This window comes from Rhinolophus sinicus, linkage group LG10, assembly GCF_036562045.2.
Source record: "Rhinolophus sinicus isolate RSC01 linkage group LG10, ASM3656204v1, whole genome shotgun sequence".
Classification (NCBI taxonomy): Eukaryota; Metazoa; Chordata; class Mammalia; order Chiroptera; family Rhinolophidae; genus Rhinolophus; species Rhinolophus sinicus.
The window spans coordinates 5,882,952-5,908,042 of NC_133759.1; the positions used below are offsets into that span (position 1 = coordinate 5,882,952).

Sequence of the window (25,091 nt, forward strand, 5' to 3'; positions counted from 1 at the left end):
CCTGGATGTTCAACATTCTCCTCTCACTGTCTGCCTTCATCCCCACATAGCCTCGTGAGGGCAGGACTGTTCGAAGCCTCATTTTAGAGATGAAGTGACCAGGCTTCACAGAGGGCCAAGCATCAGTTGCCCTTCTCACACACGCAGCTCCTGGCTCTGTCCCGCTAAACAGGGGAGTAAACTAAGCACCATGCTCCCAGGGGCTCTGCCAGAGTGGGTGCGCACCCCACCCCACCTGCTGGCCTTGAGGGCTTCCTTCCTGAGACACCCAGTTACAGGCACCAGTGTCAGGCCAGACTTGGGTGGTTGATTTATGAGGTCTCTGATCACTGGATCATTTGTTTACAGATTCCCTAGCCTTATGATAGTGCTGGGGGTGAGGGGCAGAAAAAGGTAAAGAGTGAGTGGTCTCTGCCTATTCTCTGACTTTCCTGAGGGATGCGGAGGCGATGGGGCCAGCAGTGATGGTGGTGATCATAAGAAGACATGTGGTGCTAGCAGAGATATCACAATGGGGTGATGGGTCTAGTAGGGAAGGTGGTAGTGGGATGGAGGTGATGTTGATAGTGGATGGTGATGGTAGAGGTGACAATAATGGTATTGGTGACTGTGATGATGAGAATGAAGGTAGTGATGGTGGAGCTGGTGGTGATGGTGATGATGGGAGTACCACTGAGGGTAACAGTGGCAGTGGTGATGGAATATGGTGGTAGTCATGGGCATGTTGATGGTGATTAGGGGGGATCAGTCATGATTATGGAGGTAATGGTGATGGGGCGATGGGAGTGACATTCTGGTGGTGGCAATGGAGGTGATAGGGCTGGCAGGGTTCCCTGTGGAGTGTACCTCATGGGGCAGTCCACCGGGAAGCCCTGTCACACACGTGCGCTATGCCCTAGCTGGAGGCAGGATGCAGTGGGGCTTGCTTGATTCTCTTTTTCTTTTAACCTCCAATGAGCACAGCCTTCTGGGTAATGAGATGTAAATTGACGGAAAAGACAATGAGCCAGCCTGCGGTCGGTGGGGCAGCTTTTAGAGTCAGGCTGATTGCCTCCATGCCAATTTGCATGGCATTAGCCGTGCACGTCTCCTCCATCAAGCTTGTGCATTTCATCAGAGGTCACCTGGATGGTTGCTTTCAACATAGGGTGTTGACCTGTGATCCAGACCAGGGGCCAGGGCAGGACCAGTCTGACCCTTACCTGACCTGGGCTCCAGGGTGTGGCCCCAAGGAGTCTGAGCCTGTGGGGAAGGCCAGTGGGTAGGCTGTGGGGCAGGGGGCTTCATGGTCAGCCAGGGCCATGGATGGGCCAGGGTCCATGTGTGGGCCAGACCATGGTTCCATCAGGGCATGTGTTGTTAAGGTGACAAGTAGGCCTCAGGCAGAAGGGAAGCCTAGCCCTGGCCTGGGATGATGCTTTAGTATAGGTCCAGGCTCCGCCCCTAACCGGTACCGTCCCCTGGGTGATCCCCCCAGGCCTTGGTTCTCCCACTGTGCACTGAGGCCCAGCCTCATTGTTTCCACATTGAAGGTGATGGTTCTCAAGCCAGGCCCTGCCTATGGTGTTCTCAGTAAGAGTGGCTAGGACCAGTTCTGCATGTCAGGGTCGCACACTGCACACTCTGAGCAGGCCCATCCTGTCACTGTCACCATCACTCAAGGGTACACCTGAGATCGTTCCAGGAGTGGGACCCAGCAGGGCCTAGGGAGTGAGGCACCCAGGTGAATGCCCAGACCTGTCTGCTTAGCCCTCTCAACTCCTGTCCATGGTGCTGAAAGTCTGGGCCCAACCGGATCAGGGGTCCTTTCTGTGAGATGGGCCAGGGCCCCTTCCCTGCTGCCCTTGCTCCCTGAACCCTGTACCCCCTCTGACCCAAGACTCCACCCCACGCCCCTCCCAACAGATGACAGTGGAACCAGGGGCTCTTTCCTTCAGCCCTCTGGCCCCACCTCCCTCCTCACTGTCCCACTCCCTCTTCCCCTGAGGTTGGGCCTAATCAGAGCTAATCAGAAAATTATGAGCTGCCTGATTACTGATTAGATTCCTAATGTTAATGGAGTCGAGAAGGACCTGCTCAGGCTGTGTTTTAGGAAAAAGTATAAAAATAACATCATGGGAAGGGAGCATGATGGCTGGGCAGGGGCTTGGGCTCTGCAGTTCTAGTGGGGAGGGGCACTCAGGCTCAGCTTTCAGGTGGTGATACATTTCGTAGCAGAGGGGCCTAGCAGTGAAGTTCTACCCCAGTGACGTTTCTGCGCCAAACAGCTCTTATTGCAGAGGCCTCTATTAGGTTCTGTGCTCAGGACAGTAGGACTGAATTGCAGTGGGAAGATAGTTAGGATATAAACTAACTAACTCATGTGGTGGTACAACACATGAGAGCAGGACTGTCTGTACTGCTCCCTGACCACTCATGCCTAGTGCAGGCTAGGCACACAGTAGGTACTTAGTAAACATTCACGGACAGGAAAGAAGGAAGGCACATCAAGCCTTCCCACTGAAACCGCCACCCTCCCCTGTCCTTCCCTTGAACCTTGGTGGGGCATAGAGGCATCTGAGAAGGCTTATTGGAGCCTGTCAGGAGAATGCACTAGGCTGGGGCAAGTGCAGAGTATGCCAGCTCCCCAGGGACCCAACTCCTGGCCGTCCTGGCCAGATGAGGGGCCCCTATCCCTCACCTCTCACTCCAGCAAAGCCGAGGGGCTTTTGCTTCCAGACCATTTCGTCACTGCCTTGGCAGCAGCAGGGTGGCACTGTCAGATGACATTTTCATGAGATCCCGAGTGGGGCTGGGGTCCTGGAGAACAGATATCTCCAGTTCAGACCCCTGAGGCAATCCCTTGAACCCTGTGCATGGGGTGCCCAGGGAGGACCCTACTTAGACTCAGCCTCATCTTGACCCCGCCTTTACCTCTACACCATTTTGGATCCCTGTGCTCTGTCATCAGCATTGTTTCTGGCCTGACCTCTGCCATCTCCATCTCAGGGAAACCCAGGGCCTCCAAGCTGGCAGGTCCCTATGGACACTTGCTGATCCACCCCCTGCCCCTCTGACCATGGTGGAAGCCTGTGCCCAGCACTGGGGCCGCCCAGATCCATGAATCAAGTCCCTGCCCGCAAGAGGCCACCTCTGGGAGGGAGCCAGACACAACAGTGATGGAGACACCACAGGGGATTCTGCAGACCCAGCCTGGAAGGGGCACCAGGCTTCCTGGAGGAGGTGGATGTGCACTGACTCCTAAAGGATGCGGCCAGCTGAGGGGAGGGAAGGGCAGTCAGGCTTAGGGCACAAACAAGGGGAGGGAACCTAAGCACGGCAAGGGGGTAGAGTTCAAGCTCAGCGTGGTGGGAGAGTGAGGAGATGGGCAGGGCCAGGCCCCGCAGGGCTCTGTAAAAGATGGAACAGGCTAGGGAGGAGTGGTCAGGGCAGCTAGGAAGCCCTGGATGGGGGCACAAGGGCCTATGTGGGAGGCCTGAAGGTGTGGGGGCCCCGGGCAGATGAGGTCATGGTAAACAGCTCGGGTGGGAGTCTGAAGTTGGGTTTGGGTGGAGGTGGGGGACTCTGGAGAGGTCTGGTTTGGAAGGGAGAAAGGGACCATGGGCTCATGGACTTTGGAGGGGAGCCGCTTCCAAGGGGTGACCTTCAGGAACTGATGGCCTAGCGTGGGTGCTTGGTTGAGTAGGACACCCAAATGGTCCCTCAGTGCCTGCCTGAGGCCGGGCCGGGCTGCTGGGGAGCAGTAGACAAAGGAAGGGGACAGCCTCTGTCCCTAAGTGGCATGAGCTTCAGGGAGAGCCAGGTCAAGCCAAGGTCAGAAGGCCCAAGAGAGAAGCTGAGGTTTGGGGGGAGCAGTTAGCAGGTTCTGGGGTGAGTCTGAGTGAAGGGGCAACCCAGGAGCTGGGGCTCTCTCTCTCATTTCCAAAGTGAGTCCATATGCTGCAATCTGTCCATACCTTGTTCCCCATCACATCCCCACAGCTCTGGGAGGGTCCTGGTGGGATTCTGGGTCCCATTATACAGGTGAGAAACTGAGGTCCAGAGAGATGAGGGCAGTGCTTCCCAAATTGTGCGTGGGGCCAGTCGCCCAGCCTCTGTGACAAGGGCATTGTCACACAGAAGCACACACCCACGCCCACACGTGTATCTCTAGAACAGACATAGGGAGCGACATGTCCATGGTACATTCAGATAAATGACGTGTCGCCCTGCTCTTCTAACCAGCCACCAGCCCTGGGCCCGATACGCTCACCTGATGCTATCTGCGTGTTTTTTAAAGGATGAAAGGAACTTGAATGAATTACACTGGGTCATCATTCAGAGGGAAGAAAATGGACAAAATTGGCAAATTTATGAGAAATGCACCTGGCTCACCGGGGACTGATACACCCTGGGCGTCCACCTGAGCCAGCCCTCGGCTCAGGCTCCTGGGCGCGAGGTGTCTCCCAACGGCGGGGCTCAGGGGCCACAGCCCAAATGTGAACCTGATGCTATGTGTTGATTTATTGGCTAATTTCTTATGGGGAACGTCTCACAGGTGCCCTTCAGGTCCCAAGAGCAGCAGCAGGGACCAGGCAGAGCAGGGTCCCCAGAGCTGGGTCTGTCCCGCTGCCCTTCGCACGAGGCTGCCCAGGGCCACACCCCTCCCATCCTGAAGCCGCCCTATGCTGGAGGTGTAATCCCCTGAGGGTGGGCTTCTTCCACATTCCTGACAGCTGCTCTGTAAAGGCACCCTGGCCCGCGAACGTTCTGCCCGGCCACTGAAGCCCCTTTCCTCTCCCCTTGCCCTGTTCACACTGGGCACATTTGTCTCCTGTCCCATGACGCACCAAACCTACTCTTTCTGTATTGACTATGCTTCCCATTGAAAGTTAAAGCTGTGAAGCCAGTGGGATTTATGTCATCACTTGGATGCCACTTCACCGCCTTTCCTTCCTGGGAAGGAGGATCTCAGATCCCATGGCCTTCCTATTCCTGATGCCAAGCTGTCCGCTTTGGGGAACATACCAGTAACAGGAAAGAGCGGATTTTTAAAATGTTCTCCCATGGCAGAATATAATCTGGCGATCAGTGTTCTGGGAAATCCTGTCTGGTCTGAAATTCCAGCCTCTGGGACACCAGCTTCCCCAACCCCACCTCCATCCTCATCACAAGCCACCCCTCACTTCTTCATATTTTTCCCGGGAAATTAAAACACAGGGGCCCCTGGCAGGTGGAACCGAGGGGCGCAGCAATTGACAGCCAAGCCCGAGGTGCCCAAAAGGGAGCAAGCCAGTCCAGGCCTGGGGGTGGGAAGGCAGTGCCCCCTCCCCAGAGGGGGAACCACCACGGGAATGAGTTTTTCCCTGTTACATGTATTCTGACCTTTTTTTAAAAGAAAAAAATCCATTTTACTAATTTTTTTATCAACTCGTGGAAGACGCGTGAAGCTGGTGAGGGAAAAGGTCAGGGGGCCTGTCACTACCATCACATGTGGGCCCCACGTGACAACTTTCCCCCAGGCACCCTCCTCGGCTGGGAGAGCCTGTTATTTCCCTGTGGGTTTGGTTGCTGGAATTTTGGTCTGGGGTCTGGGTGTTTGTTTGTTTGTTTTTCTTACTTCCAGTGGTGGTTTTATCTTTAAGATGGAAGCTTAATACAGAAAGTTCGTACAGAAAGTGTGGGTCTGATGTGTCCTGGGACGGTAGCCAAGTAGGTCCAGTGTGGATGGTACAGGAAGGAGGGCAAGGCCGGGTACCAGTCCTGCCCAGGAAGTACTGATGTCGGCAGTGCACTTGGCAGGAAGGCAAAGCCACCGGCTTGCCCGTCACCTGCCATGGGTCCGGGTCAGCCCGCTCTGCTCGTGCTGCTGCACTCCTCTTCACCCCTCAGAGCCCTCAGAAGGTCGTGGTGAATAAGGTTGTCCCCTTAAACCTCTGAGCATATCATGTGCCATGGATGGTGGCAATCAGGGTCACTGAGGCATCCATCGCTCATGTAGCAGGCACTGACCCCCATACACCTCCCTCAGGCCACAATTGTGCAAGGCCAGGGCCAAGTTGGGATTCTCCTGGTCCCTGACTGTGGATGGACCTGCTTGCAGCAAGCGGTGGACAGACAGACAAACGCCCACTCAGGCCAAGGTAGCAGGAAGGAGAGACGACAGGGCCAGGGCCTCCCACCCCACCTGTAAGGCCGCCCCTATTGTCAGCCCTAGGGCTCCAGCTCCTTCCTTGTTAAGCTGCATCTCGCTTCATTATTATGCAGATATTTTAATTATGCAGATATGTTTTTAGACAGTTTTAAATATGTATATTATTTACTCATTAGACCGTAACAGCTCTGGAAATTGGAAATCTGTATTTAGTATCTATCAGTGCACAATACAGAGCTAATACAGGGCCTGAAGGCAGGGAGGGAAACGGTGGTGAGGGTGGCACTGCTGGCGGGGCAGGGAAGGCTGGGCACCCTGGTGCTTACCTGCTCCCAGGGTCTGGGCCCAGTGACACCAGGGGTGGAGGGTAGGTTCAGAGCAGCATCTGGGAGTCTGGTTACTGATCCCCTTTCCTGGAGGAAGGGCAAGGGAACCACTCTGGGAGGCAGTGAGGGACACCTAAGCCCGAGCAGCCAGGCTGCAGCTGGCAGACCAGGTCCCGCCTGGAAGGTTCACTGGTTGACCTGGGTTTGATGTCCCTTCCACCATTTCCTCCCTAGGGGCCTGAGGCAGTAGCACTAATGCTCTGAGCCTCAGTCCCCTCACCCGTAAAAGAAGAACCCACCTCTCAGGGGTCTTGCTGGTGGGGAGGGTGGGGAGGGTGAGGAAGAGGCAGTCTTCCACCTGTGGTTGGATTAACTGCGCCAGTCAGGGAAGCCTTGGCCAAGGTAGGTGCCAGGGGCAGTGTTTAATGTCATCCTGTCATCGTCACCTTCCTTGCAACTCTCCGGCAATGTTCTTGGGGCATCTGCTGGGTGCTGGCACTTTGCTGCCCGCAGCCTCCACCTCAGCGCCCCCCATCACAGCTTCTGCTGGCTCAGCCTCAGGGGCCCAGACCTCAATATCCTGTGCACCATGGGCTCGGGGCCTTTGATCCCAAACCTCTCGTATCCTCTGGAAGAGAAAGTCACTATAACTAAGACCAAAAAGCGTGGTCTTCCCTCTGGGCTGCACAGAACAAATCCTATTTGGTGGGCAGTTGCTCCCAGACCTTTTTGGGCTGGGCCAGCACCGAGAGGAGGGGCTCCCCAGTAAGGGACGTGAGGGGAAGAGGCCGAGGAGAAGTGGGGGCACCCAGCCTGGGAGGAGGAGCAGGAACTCAAAGAGGATGGAGAAGCCCCCATGCACACCCACTCCCCCAGTGTGCAGTGGGGCCCTGCCCTCTAGGTGATCCCTCTGAGTGGCGGTCCCCATGGCCCAGGTTCCTTATCTCAGTTCATCGTCTCAGCTTCCGGGCAATTGAAAGATGTTTAACTTAGTGAAGTTTGAAGGTGTCTGTGAGGGGCCTGCTCCCCAGTGGAGCTTTGTCCCCAGCCCAGCGCCCTGCCCGTCTGCCTCTTTCTTGTCTCTTCCTGTAAAAACAGTTTCTGGAGCTAAGGGAAATTGATTGTTAAGTGAAACCCTCTGATAATTGCCTCTGAAATGCCTGCTGTTATTGTGATGGACTTGGCCGTGAGCTGCCCTGCTCAGCAGTCCCACCACACTTTCCTCAACGCCTTGGCCACCATGAGGACGTCACAGGCCAGGCAAGCCACCATCAGCAACTTCGTGGCAGCATCGCTCTCATAGGCAGCCCTGACTCTAGGATGTGAGGAGGGAAAGAGGCTCAGAGAGGTTACACCACACACCTGGGATCGAACAGCCCAAGCCCTGGCCTCTGCCCTGGCTCAGAGTCACTCTGACCTTGATTTAGCAGAGGGTCATTATGCATCAACTGTGTGTCCACGGCCAGGTCGCTATAAATTGGGCAGCTATCAGATATGGCCCCCACCAAGCTCAGAGCTCAAGGGAGAGTGCAGACAAGGCAGAAGGTTCTGTGGATGCAGGATGGGGACGATGGGGCATTGGCTGGGGTCAGGGAGTGGTTAAGAGAACGAGGTCTAAGCTAACACCTCAAGGCTGAGGGAGTGTGCCAGGCTAGTGGAATCTGGGCGAGAGTGCACAGAAGGGAACAGACTGTGCAGGGCCTGGTGGCAGGAGAGCAGAGCCCAGAGCCCAAGCAGGAGCTGGTCCCAGGCGAACAGGCATTCAGGGTCAGGGATGGGACCAGAGCGTATCTCTCCAGACAGGCAGGAGACTGGAGATGGCACCAAGCTGTGGCCCCACCGCTGCCCCTGCCCTGCTGGGAGGCTTGGTAGGTTGTCCCTTCACCTCTGGGCCTCAGTTTCCTTCCCCATCCTGCCTACCCCCAGCCCACCAGGAGGACCCCAGAGAGATGGGAGGAAAGCTCGAGGCGGATGAAGCTTGGGGCAGCCCCAGGCAGGCCTGACTACTGTGGGCTCTGTGCAGACAGCAGCCCGAGAAAGACTGACTGCTGCCAGTGGGTAGGGGAGCCCATGGACTGGTCAAGGACAAAAGGAGGCTTCCCGAGGAGGTGACGGAGTCTGCCAGGGCTGACTGAGAGGCTAGGGGGCACATCCCAGGCAGATAGAGTGGATAACAGGAGAAGACAGAGGTGGGCAAGAGCCTTGCGTGCTTAGAGCCATCCAGAGAAACGCCAGGGGACCACCCGCTCTGAGTAGCTTCTGGAGGTTGGAGCAGGGGGGCTGCTGAGAACCTGCCCTCTCTGAGTGGGCACAGTTACTCTCTCCGCCCGCAGGAAATTGGGGGGCGGTGGGAACACTTGCTCAAGGGTGTCAGGATCTGAACCCAGGCCAGGTTCCGAGACTCCAGGGTCCAGGTTCTGATCCCCACTTGGGGCCCCAAGCCGTGCCCGGGGGTGGTCCCAGTCCTCCCACCCTCTCATCCTCACAGCCTGCCCACCCCACCGCCATTCAGCGGCCCAGCCTTCCTCCCACACCACCAGCCTGTGTATTTAGCAGTTTCCACACGTCCAGCGCCCGGGGATGGACTGATTGATCTGTAACACCAAAAAAATAATAATGGCTTGATCGTTACCGAGGATTAAAAGTAATCCTTTCGCTGTGGCTACTGCAACTCCGTTATTCACGAGTCAGCGGGCTGACCCAGGCCTTTGAGCCCAGGGGACTCCATGAGTTCAAGGAGGCTGGGGGGTGCGGCCCTCCCCTCCTGGGGCTCCCTCCTCTGGCTGTTTGGCTAGAGAGCTGGAGGGGCTGCAGCCCGTGTCCCTGGGGCCTGTGAATCCCAGGGTCAGAGCTGAGCCCTTAGAGGATAAGGAAAGGGGGCATGCAGTGATTGCCCAAGTCCCCCTGTCCCAGGTGTAGCCCCAGGGCTGCTCCGTAGGCTTCACCCCCTCTCATCCAGGCCTGGTACTGAGCTTGTGAAATAGGTGCTCAGTTAACAGTAGTGACAAGTGTCGTTAACCATGTCACACAGTAACGTCCTCTGCGGAAGGGTACTGCCGACTTGTGAATCAGAGGCCTCACCCATTCTGGATGTTTGTGGTTTAGGTGGAAAGGAGGCCCCAGGATGGAAAGGGAGGGGCAGGCGTTGGGCACAGGTGGGCCCCTGGGGCCGCAAGAAAGTTTTGCCTCTTATACGCAGAATCGTGGGAGCTGTTGAGGGTTAGGGTCAGGGAGCAGCCACATGCTCAGATCCACATTTTGAAGGCTCCAGGTGCCCTCAGGGGGAATAGATGACAGAGGGCAAGAGAGGACGCAGGAGCCTGAGGGAGGACAGAGCCTGGGCTGGGGACAACGGTATGTGGTCTGAGTGATGCCAACAGTGGGATGCAGGGTCCGCAGTCCCAAGGTGGATGGGCTTATTCCAAGTGGGGATGGAGTGAGCTCTGGTGGGCCTGAGGGTCACCCCAGGAAGGTGGCCAGGAGCTCAGGAGGGGCAAGGATTGCACGCAAGACGAAAGGAGGTATCTGGGAATAGAGAGGCCTGTGGTCCCTGCAGCTGAATAAGGGGGGGGGGGCCACCCAAGCAGAAACAGGTGGGCAGAGGACAGAACATACAGATAAGACAGGTGGGGTAGCAGGAGAGGGAAGTGGAGGCCAGGAGAGGCTCAGCATTGTGAAATGAAGGGTTTGACTTCAAGAGAGCCTTCCCACCTTGCCCCCATGACTCCCAGCTTCGTAGCTCTCTCAGCAGTCAGTGCTTTTGGCCTGAGGAGGAAGGGAAGACAGGCCCAGCAGGAGTGGGGATGGCTCTGGACAGCCCCTCTGACTGCCAGGGATGGCATTGTGCCCCCAGAGAGTGGAGGCCGCACCTCTGCCAGGAATCCCACCGTGCCCCCAACATTGTTCCATGGGGGGAGGGAGGAAAAGCTGGTCTCCCGTGTCCTCACTCCCATTGCCCCCTAATGGGCAGCTGTCAGGCTTTAGTAGAACCTCCCCTCAAGGGCCATGTGCACATCAGGCCTGGACTGATGGAGAGGGGGGTGTGTCCTGATCACCAAAAGGCCAGGGCCTTCTGAGTTGGGGCTGGAGGCCCGGAGGCAAGACGCTACGGCTCCATCATGAAATGGAGTGGGGCCGGGTGGGGGACCAGAGCCGCTCTCCCAGAAAGAGCCGCTCCGTCCCTCACCAGGCGTGGTGGGCTGTGGAGTGTACCTTCAGATCTTGGTCAGAGGCTGGACAGGGCAAGCGCAGTGGTGAGGGCCAGGCTCAGGGCCCCAGACTCACTCTGTGACCTTGGGCAGGTTGCCTGGGTATCCTCATCTGAGGACGACATGTCAGGCACCTTGTGAACAGTGACAGGTACACGTGATGTGTCGCCTGGGGGAGGGTTTGGAGTACAGTAGGTGACTGGTTTGTGGTGACAGCCATCATGGTAATTAATAGGACTTCACTGTATTCGGCTCTGTGGGAGGCCCCCGAGGGCCATCTTCAGGAGCCCTAAGACTTCTTGGAGACAGGATCTACGGAGGTGCAAAATAAGAATCTCTGGTCAGCCAGGACTCAGACCCTGAGCGTGGCTGAGCACCAGCACCTCCTCCAGAAAGCCTTCCCTGACGTCCCAAGTTCCCACAGCACTGAGCTTTCTAGAAGCACCTCGGCTATTCCTGCCCTGGTTGTTCTGCCTGGTTACATATCTGTTTCCCCCTGGACTGTAAGATGGCAGGGCTGGTGCTGCCATGCTGTGGTGCCAGGTGTGCCGGGTAACAAGGTGTGGGATGGACAGACACACAGTTTGCTCACAGGCACCGGCCTCAGTGGAGGGGGCTGCAGGAGCCAGCCCCAAAGGACAAGCCAGGCTCGGATGGACAGAAAGCTGGGAGAACCTACTGGGATGGAGCTTTTGGAAGCCAGGACAGGGACAGTGGTGGTGGGCAGGGGGGGACTGTGTGCCCTGAGCAAGCTGGGGGCATCAGCGGGCACTCAGTCACTGCAGCAGTTCACCCTTGGCTGGGGTGACACTGGTTTGTAGGGGGTAGAGAGTGGCGATGGGGCTTAGCTCCAGGACCTGGATCCTGCTATGTCCTGGGGGTCCCCTACCATCCTGTGGGCAGGAGTTGTGGCTGGGCTGAAGTACAGGGGGTTCCATTGAGATGCCACTCAGGTCACTTTATGCAGGTGTCACCTTTCCTGTGTGACCCCAGCTGTGGGTGGAGGGAGGGCCCACAGAGCAAGCTGGAGAATTCTGGGGGTCTGGCAGGATGCGGGGAGGGAGTCCCTGAGCCAGCCTGGCCCCAGGAAGTGCTGGGGACGGAGAAGGCTTTGGGCTGGGCACACGCCTTCCTTAGCCTCTGACCTCTCTGTGCTCTGTCCCTCAGAGATTGGCCGATGCTGCAGAGAACTTCCAGAAAGCCCACCGCTGGCAGGACAACATCAAGGTAAGAACTGCAGTGCCTTCCCCAGACCCTAGGAGCTGCCCACCCTCAGCAAAGGTGGATGTGAGTGTGGTGGGCAGAAGCTGCCCAGACCCACTGGACGGGCACCAAGAGCTCTGGGGGTGGAGTTGGGAACCTTTGTTCAGTAAACACGGAGGCTCCTTGGTGCTGGGACACAGTGTGCAGATGTGAACTTGTCATTCCACCCAGAGGAGCTGTGGAGTCTATGACAGTCTGCTCTAAAGTGATGCTCCCCAAAGTGGGTGTCGCCTTGGTGGCTAAGGAGGTGCCCAGGCTCCTTAGAGAGCCCCCAGGGCAAAGAAGCCTCTTGACTCTAGGACTCTTCTGTCTTGAATTCACTGACCTGGAAGAGATGCTGAGAGAAGGGGACCCTACCCCCTCCCAGGACTTCCCTGAGCAGCAGCCTGTCTTCTAGGAGGCCCTCAGGCTGAGATCAGGGACCAGGCTGTCACAACCACAAAAGCTCTCCCTCTACCAGTTGAGCTCAGATGAGCTCAGGCACTGACGGAGTGGAGGTGTGAGAAGCTGGTAGTAGGACTATTCCTGAGGGCAGAAGCGTCCAGAATATGGGGAAGGGAAGGGAAGCCTCACTGACTCCCAGCCTCAAACCCAGGTGGCCCTCACACCTGCACTTCTTCTGTCGGGCCAATGTCTCAGAGGGTCACAGTACATAGGATACTGAGGCAGGGTTCCTCTCAGACTCAGGGAACCCTGGTGCCAAGGATGAGGGAACCCACAGGGACCAGACCAGCTGGCAGGGCTCCCTGTGTCCTCCACAGCTGCTCAGGCATCTGGGCCATGCCTCCTGGTGGTCTCTGGGATACACACAGGGACAGGTAACAAGAGCTCTTCCCTGGGACCCATAGGAGGGTAGGAGTGGGGCAGACAGTAGGGGAGGCCCTTCACTCATCCAGCACCGGCCCTGGGCCATCGAGGAGGCAGGTGGGATCTTTATCCTGCACAGAGTGGTGAGACCTGCCTGAGGCTACCTGTTGGTGGCAGAGGTTCATGGCCAGGCTGTCAGGTGCCAGGGGGTTCATGCCTATGGCCCAGTCCCCCTAAACCTGTCCTCCTCCCCAGCCTGCATCCCCCCAGACCACCCTGAGCCCTGCCCTGCCTTGCCCACACCCTGGCATTCTTCCTTTGCTGCCTGGGGGGTGCTAGGTGCTACCCTCAGGGAGCTCACAAGGGTTTGGGGTAATAGATTATTTTTTAGAGGGCACAGAAATGAGCTAGTAACTCTCTGGACCACCCCCCCACCTCCCCAGGGGCTCGGGACTGCCCTTGTCTCCCTCTGCATTCCAGCACCACTACCCATTACTGGGCCCCCGTGCCCCTCAGCATTGATCAGAAATACCCGTGGCAGCAGCCACCTGCACTCACCGGCCACTTAGCCTACACCTCCACCTGCAAATACCCTGACAAGGCCGCCATAAGGCCCCAGGATCTGGCTGTTCTGCCTGTTGTCAACTTCACTTCTCCCGCCCCGCCTCCTGGGCTCCAGCCACACTGAACACCTCCCTCCAGACCCACTCCTGATCTCTCTACCCAAATGCCCTCTGTTCCTCCTGGAGCCAAGCTTGTCTGTCCCTTCCCAAGGAAGCTGTTCCCTCCCCCAGCCCACCACCCCTCCTCCTTCAGGAAGCCAGCACCCTCAGCTCCTGCTCTGGCCCTTCCTTTGTTCCTGACATACCTGCTGCCTCCCCTGCCCACCCAGGACAGGTGTGCAGAGCAGGTACAGGAGGGCAAGTGAAGGAATCAGGGCATATGGAATGAAAAGACCCACCTACAGCCTGACTTTCTCTTCCTGACTGCAATAAACCCAAGATTTCCAAGGGTCATCCTGGGCCTCTGACCTCTGATTGTCAGCTATTCTCTGAGGCAGGAACAGCTTCTCCCAGCTGTGGAGTGGGCTCCACAGGGGCCTGCCATGAAGGAGGGCCAAGGTCCCAGGGGCACCCAGGGGTGCTGAGGAGCCCCTCCCTCACAGTCCCTGTGTGATCCAACAAGGGCTTGGCCCTCTGGGCTTCAGTTTCCCCATTGGGCAAAGGGCTGGCTGGTGTTGACACTGCATGTCAGCTCAGACATAATATGTAAAAGGGTCGGTCCACACGTCAGGCCATACAGGTGGCACATCAGTGGTGGTACTTCTCTGGCCACACCAGCCCATGGGCCTGGGTGCTCTGTCCTGAGATGAGGCAGGAGGAGGGTCTGGCTGGTCCCCTCCCCCAAGCTTGACCGGAGATCCCCCCCAGCTGTAGGTGTGACCACAGGGCCAGCTGGGCCCAGCCTTATTTCTCCAATGCTCACCATGTCCCCCAATCCATGTCTGCCTGTATGTCCCACCAGTCTCTTGGACATGGTACAGCTATAGTCACCCCCTCCTTCTGAGCTGCAAGGTCAGGGCCCAGCTCTTCCCCTGAAGCACTGCAGCTGCCCCAGCTGCCAGGCTGAAAGGCATTAATGCTAATGGTGGGCCCATTAGCCGACACACCTCCAGCCCTGCCTAGGCTGCCAGGGAGAGCTGGCAGTGACTGCAGGTGGGGACTATCTCTGCCGGGGGATACGGGGACGACCTGAGGCTGGGGAAGGGAGGGTATTTTTGTCCCTTGCAGCCACACCACTCACTCTTGAAACCATGTCCTTCCCAACAACCTTCAAGAGATGACAGATAAGGAGCCATGTTCCCCGCCGGCACTCAGGAGGGGCACCCGTCCTGTGCCACAACCCCAGTGTCCAACTCAGGCCCTTGACACAAGCCAGGCCTTCCCCCAGGAATGCCCTTACCTCCTCCTTCAGGACGGTAACGCCTCTCCCTCTCCACTTAACTCCCTAGGGCTCTTCTTTCTGGCCCCGACCCTACAGCATCCATCTTTGGTGCCTGTAACGCAGATGGTTCCTAGTGCAGGCTGCCCCAGGCAAGCGTCCCAGTGGACTGGTCTGTCTGTCCCACTCGCATCTCCTCTAGGCCGGAAGTAGTTGGGCCTGACTCAGTGCTGCCCGTCACCTGTCTGCTCGGCCAGGTGCCCGGTGGACAAAGTGACCAGGAGCAGCTAGGCCTCGGTCTTCTTACTTCTGTGATGGGGAGGCTGGCACCGTGGGGCCAGACTGGAATCCACTGCATGATCAGTAGGGTATGGCCCTCCCTGTCAACAGCACACAGTAGGTCTGCATGCATACCTCTGAGAAACAGACAATGGTACACACACACACACACACACACACACACACACACACACCCATCGACACCAGCCTGGGGACTTGGGTCCTGGAGTATGCAGCGTCAAAGCTGGGTCAAGAGAGCAAGGGGGACATGTCTGGATGTGAAGCCCCCCTGCTCCCCTCCCTAGTCCCAGGTCATGACCTCACACACCTGTAACCACAACCTTGGACACTGGAGAAATTAGGGCCCCAGTTAACAGGCAGCACCCCGCATGGCCCCTGCGGACAGGCAGCAAGTGCTCTGGTGCCCGTAACACTTAGTGTAGATGAAGATTGCCCACCTGCCGGACACTGTACCTGGTGCCAGCACCTCACTGTGCCAGCATTATCTGCCCTCTACACTGCCACCAGGGAGGAACTGAGCCAGGGCATGGGTGGGGGAGGCAAGAGAGGCCATTAGCCCCAGGGCCTCAGTGCCAACACCAGGACCTGCAGGAGACAAAGCCCTGTCCTGGGAGTCTAATGGCGGAAGCAGTCCTCCCCCAGGGAGTCTGATGGGGGAGACACAGCCCTGCCCTGGGGAGTCTGAAGGGAGAAGTAGCTCTGCCCAGGAACCTCAAGGGAGGGCTGTGAAGCCTGGGCTCGGCCAGAGGAGCCGGCTGGACAGAACAGGTGGCCTCCCTCGCCTGAGGTCTGCCCCAGCCTCCAGCCTGCTGCTTGCGTCTCTGCCAAGCCGGCGACAGACGGCTCTCTCAGAAAACAGTCCTCTTGGCTGAGCTAAGCTGGCAGTGAGCCAGGGCAGGAAGGCCAGGCGTCCTCACTGGTGTAGCCAGGTAGCTGGCTGGGCCCCGCACAGAGGCCTGGTGGACAGGCGACAGTCAGGTCTGGCCAAGCCCTTGCAGCCGCCATCCGTGGCACCAAACTGCTATTCCCCATGCTCACCCCATGCTCGTGTCCTCACCCTGTTCCCCACCCACCAATACCCCTATTGCCCTCTCTTGGGCTTAACTCCAGCTAAGGAGTGTATGTGTCATCTATACAAGGCCATGTGGGACCCCCAGCCCCACCCCTCATCTGTCATCTCTGTATAGAAATCCACGTGGCAGGGGGTATATGTGTGAGTTAGAGTGGGTGATTCCCCCACCCTGCCCAGTTTGAGGAAAATGGCCCCTAGAATACCAAGTAACAAAGGGGGGTGTCAGGGGTGTGGACCCTGGACCTTAATGATGTCTGTTTCACCTTAGCCAGGGTTTTTTTTCCCATGTTCAGGCGGCTCCCAGGGCTGTGGAGTTGAAAACATGAGGGGGTCCTTGCCCATGGGTAGGGTTGACCCTTCCCCCTGGGACGCCCAGCTCCCTATCCTCTTAGCACCCGCAGAGGAGGCAGCAGCACCCTGATTTTATAAGTGGGACCCTGAGCTAAAGCCTCACTGAGGCTACAGGATTTAACAGGCACTCTTGCGTCTTCGGTGAGATAGGGTGACCCCTGGGGGTCCTCATGGGGCCCCTGGGGTCTGCACTCGCTGCTCAGGCTTCCAGAGCTCACGCATTCCGGTCAGGATGGAGGCCAGGACCCTTTGCCCAGGCTCCTGTGTGTGCTGCTTCCTTGTCTAACCCAGAGGCTGGCACTGACTGTGGACACTGGGTGCTGGGCCGGCCAAAGCAGACACAGAGGCCTTTCCAGGGACTCTCCCATCCCAACCCTGATGCCCCCATCCTGCCACACCCCCAGCTCCACAGCACATCAAACATAGCTGCCAAACTGCACGTACCATGTATTTTTACACATGCGACCTTCCCACAACCACTGCGTGCTACTGCTCCTCTTGACCGAGGAAAGGCATGGGCTGCCCTCCAAAGTGGGCAATGCACCCCAGCCCCTGGGGACAAGGGCTGCGTGCAGACTCCTGAGCCTCACCCATGGTCTGCAGGGGGCTGGAATCCTCCTGTGTGACACGTTCCCCGTGTTCCCTCTGCCACCAACATCTGATCCTCCGCTAAAACCATGAAACAGGACAAAGAGAGAAAGGGAGACATTGGAGCAGCTGGAGGGGTGGCCAAGTGAAGGCCTGGGTGTCCCGGGGACGGAGGTGCAGGCAGGACCCACCACAGCCTCTGAGGGAGCCCAGGGCTCCTGGAAGCCTGAGAGCGACTGACCCCCAGCCGTGCCCTTTCATGTCCTTGCGGAAGATCTGCCTAAAAAGTTGGGGAGTGAAGCCCCCGTGCTGATCTGCAGTCCTCCCACCGCGCTGCCTGTTCTCACTGAGAGCCGCGTTTATAACCCCCTTTTAGATAACAAATCACATTTTCTTTTCGCCAGCGACTGTGTTGAATTGATATTTTTTCCCCTCGGTTTAATGGGTTTGTGTGTTCAGGAATGATCTTCATCAACCGAAACTCCTTATTGTGTTTGATATAATGTCAGCTTTCATTATGTGCTGCGGTCGGAGCCGGCGCAGGGGAAAGGCCGAGCACCCGGAGCCTGGGCCGCGGCCCCACCCCCGCCCGGCCCCCTGGGCTCCAGCCTTCCTGGGCTGGTGGGTGGGCACGTGTGGGAGGGGTTGGAGATGGGTCGGGAAGGCTGGTTGAACCAGGTTTGCAAGGCTACTTATCCCTGTCATAGTGTCCTCGTCTATATGACGGGGTCACGGGGCTGTTGGGAGAACCTGTAATTCAACGAGTGCCAAGCGCTAGACATAGCAGATGCCTCGGATGACTAAAACTACCAAGTGGCCTTCGGTCTTACATTCATCAGGAGGTTGTTGTCTCGCCCAAGATGGTGCCAGGCGTGTAGTCAGTGTTCCAGAATGCTTGCATTATGCCTGCATGTCCAGCCAGTGGCCTGTACCCGCAGAGCATTGGTGGGAAACAACCCACGACTGTTCCCCACAACAAGCCTCAGTTTGATCACCTCAAACCATGGCCTCAGACCCAGCACCTGGCCAGTCACCAAGGCCAAGCCCCTCCCTGAAGCATGAGGAGTCTGAGCTCAGAGAGGGAACAGTGCAGCTCTGAGGTCACACAGCAAATGGGGCCTCGCCGGGCATGGGGCAGCCAAGATGAGTTCTGCCCACCACGGAGTAAGTGCTGGCTCTGTGCTTTTACAACCATACCCGTGGAAGCACACTTGGTCATTACCCCCATTTGCAGACCACAAAGAAACAGGCTCCCAGTGAGCCAGGGACTGCCAGAGCCGTGCTACAGGTTTTGCTGTACAAAACAGGGCTGAGGAGCAGCAGGGGAGGGCGACTTGGACAGTGGCATCCTGTGTCCCCGCCCTGGGGCCCATGAGGGCAGGAGTGGGGTGGCCCCTCCTGAGCGGGTGGCACTTGATGGCACCAGATTCACCTTCTGGCGGCCTCTGTCAGCCATGCTCAGTTCTGATTAAAGATCATTAAACATGAAATTAGCTCGTTTGTGTTACGGGTCCCCCAGGTGGCCAGTGATTATGACGCACAGATGGCCAAGAACCTAGGCGGCGGGCAGGCGGGTGAGGCCAGGGCGGGCGGGGTGAGCACAGGCAGCGAGGGCAGGGAGGCAGGCTCCAGGCCGGGCTTTGTTTTCTCCCAATCCTGTTGTGTAAACCCCCTTGCATTTCACAACAAATCACAGATAATTAATAAGTACATGCCCGTAATGAGCAGGCTTTTTAATAGAAGAAATTGGAAGATGCAGTGTCGAGTCGTTATTTCACTCTTGCCCAGACTCGGCTCCATTTTTTCATCGTCCTCACTCCCCCTGGTTCTGCGTCAGCCAGAATCCCAGCAGACAGGCTGGCTCTGACCCTGCCTCCCAGCAGGGCTGCAGCGCAGAGACCCTGTCCTGGAGTCAGCAGGACCAGTGCTGGTCGCTGGGGAAGGCAATGCGCATTCCCAGCCTGACTCATCCTGCCTCCCTGGATGGCAGCTCCAAACGGAGGAATGTGAGGGGGCCATTCCAGGCCATGCAGGTGGGGGTCCTGGCTGCACCTCAGGAGCCCATGAGCTGTGAGTGTTGAGGCCTCTCTCCCCACCAGGAGGAAGACATCGTGTACTATGACGCGAAGGCTGACGCTGAGCTGGTAAGTGCCCCCCACCCACGCTGGGGGGAGGCCGCTGCCAGTGGCCTCGGCTGGAAATGAGTGTGGGACTTAGTGTTCTTTGGGATTCTGCGCTCGAGCCCGCAGGCTTGTGTTGGCACAGACCCCCACCCTACACCTCCCACAAACCCCTAGAGGCCCAGACACCTCCAAGGCTGTATCTGTGTGGCACCAAGGGGCACAGCTTCACTGCACAGCATGGGGCAGGCCCAGACCCAGCTGTGGGCAGGGTAGTGAGGTGCTTGGACCTCCTCCCATAGGTCAGTTCAGGTGCCAATATCGAGAAGGGATGCTGAGTTCTACGAGCGCAGGGAAGTTCTATGGGAGCAGCTGGGGAGGGCTTCCTGGAGGTGGCAGGCAGGTCAGGATACAGGATACAGGATGCGATGCCATCCATGTGTGTTTCAGATCAGTGCAGGTACCTCCCATGCGGTGAGGGGAACAGCAGCTCAGTACACTGAGCACCCCACAGCCTGGCCCCACAATCAGTCTCGCCCCAGCTGCAGAGGCAGCCCAGGTCCTGTGCCTGCCTGTCCTTTCGGTGACGGAGACCATGTGGATGGGAAGGGGCCTACAGAGGAGACAGGGTGTCGAGGGCAGAGCACGTGGAGTGGACAGTGTGTGGAGAACTTGTCAAGGCCCCAGTCCATCTGCCTCCCAGTTGTCTTCTCTGAAAACAGAGGTGTCACAATAGCTCACTCTCTGGGTTCCCACCTGTGCTAGCTGTTGCAGGAGACCCCAACTCTAGTCTTCCTTTTCCTTTTGGCCTGGGGGGTTTCCTGTGGGGAGCAGGCAGCATCTAATGACACCAGGAGGTGGGCAGGCAGGAGGGGGTCCCTGCAGAGGGTCCACGGTGCCAGGCTGGCCTGGGGGGCGCCTGCAGGAGGGCAGGCGGGCAGGGGCCTGAGGAGGAGGGCTGGGTGGGCTAAAGCAGGTGTGCTTCCTCCTCGGCTGAGCCTCTGTGGCTCCCAGAGAAGTTGCTAAAATTAAAGCTGGAATCTGAAATTCAAATGAAGAGCGAACCTTTAATTAGACCCTGAATCTAATTCCTTACCCCCCTCGGCAGCGGGCTGTAATTTTAGCAATCAGTGCATTAAATATAAACCAGGAGGCTGCGATTGCCCACCGTACGAAGCCCTGGGCGTGAGGGTGGCACTAAGGGACTCCTTGGCCAGTGTGGGGCCCAGCCCCCCGCCAGGACTGTGAACTCCCGGCTCCCAGCAGCCCCCAATGTATCCAGGACCCTCAGTCCCTTGGATAGCTGCTGGGGGGCTAGGGCAGCCCAGGGGTAAGATTATCCCAGGTGGGGCTGGGTGGGGATCGGGTAATCCAAAAGCCCGGCCCAGCCCAGCCCTGGTATAAATTCTGCACATACACATTTGCCGACTCCCCTGCTTGTTGTGTTGTTTTGTTTTTTTAATCTTTGCCAGAGGTACAGTTAGAGATCTTTCTAGACCATTTACTTTTAAATTACCAGCCAGAAGGTGGGGGTGGGGGAAAGAGAAGGAAAGAAAAAAGTTCGCCAGCTGATAGCTTATCAGAACGGAATCCAAATGTCACATTAGTTGGGAAAGTTGGGAGATTAAATTTTCCAGCGCCCTTCATCTGCCGCTGACATTTCGGGGGCTTTCTTCTCCCAAGTCTCCCCCTCCTCCTTGCAGAACGTGAGTGGCTCACGCCTCAGAGGCAGCGGCTCCCCACTCTGGCCTCTGCTGGGCAGCCGCTGCCTAGCTTTACCCAGCACCCAGGAGCGTCTGAGGGGCCTCCTTGGGTGTGCCGAGGTGGGAAGAGGGGCACGCTGGGGGGCACACTAGAGGGGCAGCTGGCTTGGGTTGTGCTGTACAAAACCACCCTTGAAGAGATGAAAAGGGATTTGCTGCAGGCCCTTCCGAGACATGCCGGCACCCACACAGGCCAGCCACTCACCTCCCGTCCAGGAGCATTCCCAGGGTGGGGAGAGCACGTCTAGCTGGGTGGGGAGGCACGATCACCCTTTCCTCAGACAAGACACGGCATGGGCACACGCCTGGAGACAGGAGCCGAGGGGTGTGCCCAGGACCCCGTGAGCAGTGGGGTCAGCTGTCTCTGCGCGATCGACAAGCGAGAGGAAATGAGCTGAGCCTGGTGCCAAATGTGTTCACAGGGCTCTTGCCAGGCAGTGAGGGAGCGTGCAGAGCTGCTTAGCTTCTTCCTCCCAGGACACAAAGCCCCGCAGCTCTGTCCCCTGCCCTGCCTACCTTTTCCCTGTCTCGCCTTCACTCTCTACCACCATTTTCCCTTCCCCCTTGCACACCTGCACCTGTGCCTACCAACCCCCATTGGCTGCGGCGTCAACACTGTCGTCGCCGACCCACTCCTGCCAGCCTGCGGTGGTGGGCGGGGGTGCACAGCGCATGCCCAGCCTGCCCGGCCAGAGATGCAGTAATTGGCACCTGTCAGACGGCTGCAGCTCATTTTAGAAAGTCAACAGGGGCCTTTACAATCCTGCTGCCAGCGGGCGCTGCAAACGCTCCTTCCAGAGGTTACTGGGTCTCAGTGGCAGCCCCTACCCCAGCCCAGTTCTCCCCACGACTGCCCAGTTCAGCCCATAGAGCCACCCTACTGCACAGGGTGGTGGCCCTCCCCCAGAGGGGGCCAGTGCCCTCTCCCTGTCACCAAAGGAACTCCATGCAGGGGGTGGGCGGGCCCAGTGGGGTCTCTGGGTCACAGAACTCCTGGGAAGGGCTGTGGTTGCACAAGGCATGTCCTGGAGGCAGAGGTCTGCAGCCCACTGGTCCCTGGCTCCAGGACTTGCCTCCGTGGCTGATAATTGGTTTTCAAGGACGTCAGGAAGAGGTCGGGCTTGGTTTTGGTTTTGGTTTTAGAATCTGAGTTTAGAAAATGTGGGGATGGTAGGTGGGGTGGGCAGGGGAGGTGGGAGTCATAGGCCTCCTGGGTAAAGGGGCCGTGCCCGGTGTCCGTCTGTCCCTGTCTCCCCTCTCTCTCTGCTTGTGACTGCAGTAGGCCGATGCTGATGCCCCTACCGCCTAGACTCTGGCCCTCTGCTGCCTGCAGGCCTGTCTGAGCCCATTCCACCATTGCTGGCACTGACACTGCCGTGGTGGGGTGTCCTTTCTGCAGGATGACCCTGAGAGTGAGGATGTGGAGAGGGGGTCCAAGGCCAGCACCCTAAGGCTGGACTTCATTGAGGACTCAAACTTCAAGAACAAGGTCAACTATTCGTACACGGCAGTGCAGATCCCCACGGATATCTACAAAGGCTGTGAGTGTGCCTGCCATCAGGAACAGTCCCCTACCCCCATGGGCAAGGCCTACTGCCCGGGCACTGCCAGGCCCCAGGGGCCCAGCCATCCACCGTCAGACCCCTACACCCAAGGTCACACGCGCTCACCTCTCAGACTCGCCCCCAGGCAGGCATGAAGCCAGTCTCGGGCACAGCCTCACAGTAGCTACAAAACACTGAGCCTCCTCCAGGTGTACACACACGCCCACACACTGTGCCGCCACGTTCTGGGCCACGTCCCCGCCCCCAAAGCAGCTCTCTCCTGCCCTCCCCCGTTCCAGGCCCCCCATAGGAATGGTGGAGGAGCCACCTCTAGGATGGACACGGGCTGGGAGCAGCTCCTCACACAGACACCATCCCTGTAACACCTCCTCCTTGGCATGGGGGGAGGAGAAGGGAAAGTGGGTAGAGGGTGGTTGAGATTCCAAGCTCTACAGACAGGGCAGTTTTGCACAGTGGAGAAACCAGGTCACTGCAGCTAGGATTTCAGTCAGACATGAGGAAGAACTTACTAAAGGTCTTGGGAGGTCTTAGGGGAGGAGGCCACGAGTCAGACACTACATGGGGGACTCTAGCAGCAGGATGTAAGGCTCGGGGGCCTGTTGATTCTGACAACTCTGTGGGCACCTACAGGGAACCTCAGAATCCAGGGGGTAGAGGTCTTTGGGCAAAGTTCCCAGAGCTTCTGGGTAGTCTCCAGAACGGAGGGAGTCCTCCAGGGTCCTCGGGGAGGTCCCCTCCCCGTAGAGATCAGCCCGGCCTTCTGGGCAGCCTCAGGCGGGGTAAGGTGGGCGCTGCCCCCACCCCCTTCACAGGCCACCTGCCTGCGCCAGTGCCCGGGCGCTATCACAAGCAGGCACGCTAATTAAAACAGGAGCCACGTCGCCCTCCCCAGTCACCCCTCGCTACCCACACAAATTACATTTTATATGTTTTTTATTTACTGTGTCACTTTTAATTAAATCTGTAATCGCCTGCCTGAGGGGGCATGGTCCCCGTTTCCCAACTCAGCGTGATCTGAGTGTGCACGTGGATGAGGAAGAGTGCGTGTGGGGCCGAGGCGCAGGCCCTTTCCAGGCGGAGGGCTGGAGTGTTTGCACACGTGTGTCTGGCAGTGCGTGCATGTGTGTGCATGTGGCTGTAGACAGCTGCAGGGACAGCCAAGCCAGGCCAGGGGTCTTCTCTTGGCTCTTGACTTGAGTCAGGAATACCCTTCTGCAAAAGTAATTGCGGGTTTTGCAGTTATTTTTAGCCTTTGAAACTGCAATTACCAACCTAATAGATGGGCTTCCAGGATGATCACATGATCTGCTCTAAGCCTCTCGTTGTGCAGATGGGGAAACTGAGGCCCAGTGATGGCTGGGACTTGTCAGGCAGACTCTCCTAGGGCAGAGGGTACTGTGGAAACATTTGAGAGCCTGACTTTATTTTTTCCCTTAAAGAGAAAAATAGAAACTGTTCAACTCACTAAGTTTCTAAATTAGGAACAGGACCATAACATACTGTTCAATAGGCACAGCCAATGCTAGAAATGTGTTTTGTTTTCACATTATGGTCAGTTAAGGAAAGCGGCAGGGACACAGAGAGGGGAGTGAGAGCAGAGGGGGAGGCACTTGGCAGCAGACAAGACGCCCCAGAGGCCCCACTCAAGAGGAAGAGAGCAGCGGGAAGAGTGCCCTTGACGTCCCAGGCTGTGGGCAGAGCTGGGAGCATGTGTATCTTTAAATCATAGCTCTTCGGCTGCTCTGAAGCTGTCAGTGCTCAGGGCAGTGCTTTGAGAAGAGCAGGGTCTTTGGAAGGCGTTCTCTTATTCTCACTTGGGGTGGATCTTTAATAGGGACCGCGGGGTGAGGGCTGGGGGGTGATGTTGTCAGAAGAAAGGAGATGGAAGAAACTGGAGAAGGAAGTAGTCCCTAGGGGAGGGGTGAGGACAGAGGCCTGGCAGTAACAGGTGTCTGACTCCTGCTGGGGTTTTTAAGCGTTGCACATGTAGAGACAGGTACACTGCACATGTGAAAACATGTGCCACACACACATCGGCAGATTTAGGGCTGTCTGGATTTGGGGGGCAGGGTTACTGCTCAGGCCATCTGAGTCTGTGCCCGGATGGAGGCTCTGAAGGCTGGAGTCCGTCCATCTGAGAGGAGCCTTGCTCGCTCAGTGAGTGTGTCAGGGTGGGTCTAGCCATGTGCAGCCACAGAGGCTGAGGGAAAGGGAGGGTGGGGGTAACTGGCCATGGGGGCTGTGAGAGCAGGACTCTGGTGTCGTCCTACAGGGGCAGAGCGGTGTGTAGTTATGAGCATATGAGTCCCTGTGCCCGTGGCAGCAGTTGGGCTGCTGGGCAGGCAGGTTTGGAGGTGAGGGGATCACACACCTGCCTGGAAACCTGGAGGTTAGATGCAGGTATAAGTGCAGGCTGTGTGTGTGTGTGTGTGTGTGTGTGTGTGTGTGTGTGTGTGTCCGTGCTCGAGCAGGATCATGGCACAGCCCCTGCCCCTCCAAGGCGCCCCAGCCCCACCCCTGCCTGCTTCTGGCCCCAGTTGATTAATCATGGAGCTGAGTGGCTTCCAGCTTATCAGGTACCTTAATAGCTGAATAATTCCAGCCCCATCATCGAGCCCTTAATTGCTTTCTTGTGGCTGCAGCCCGGAGTGCAT

The 25,091-nt window shown here is 57.7% G+C and overlaps 1 protein-coding gene across 9 annotated transcripts in view; it reads left to right on the forward strand.

The window, feature by feature from the left end:
• CACNA2D2 (calcium voltage-gated channel auxiliary subunit alpha2delta 2) overlaps positions 1–25,091 on the forward strand; it is a 134,099-nt gene that overhangs the window by 90,742 nt on the left and 18,266 nt on the right. For all 9 annotated transcript variants that reach the window (XM_074312283.1, XM_074312279.1, XM_074312275.1 and 6 more), the window contains exons 4-6: positions 11,835–11,894; positions 19,089–19,133; positions 22,272–22,413. In XM_074312283.1, the coding sequence (XP_074168384.1) occupies positions 11,835–11,894; positions 19,089–19,133; positions 22,272–22,413 (247 nt within the window). The remainder of the gene's footprint in view (positions 1–11,834; positions 11,895–19,088; positions 19,134–22,271; positions 22,414–25,091) is intronic.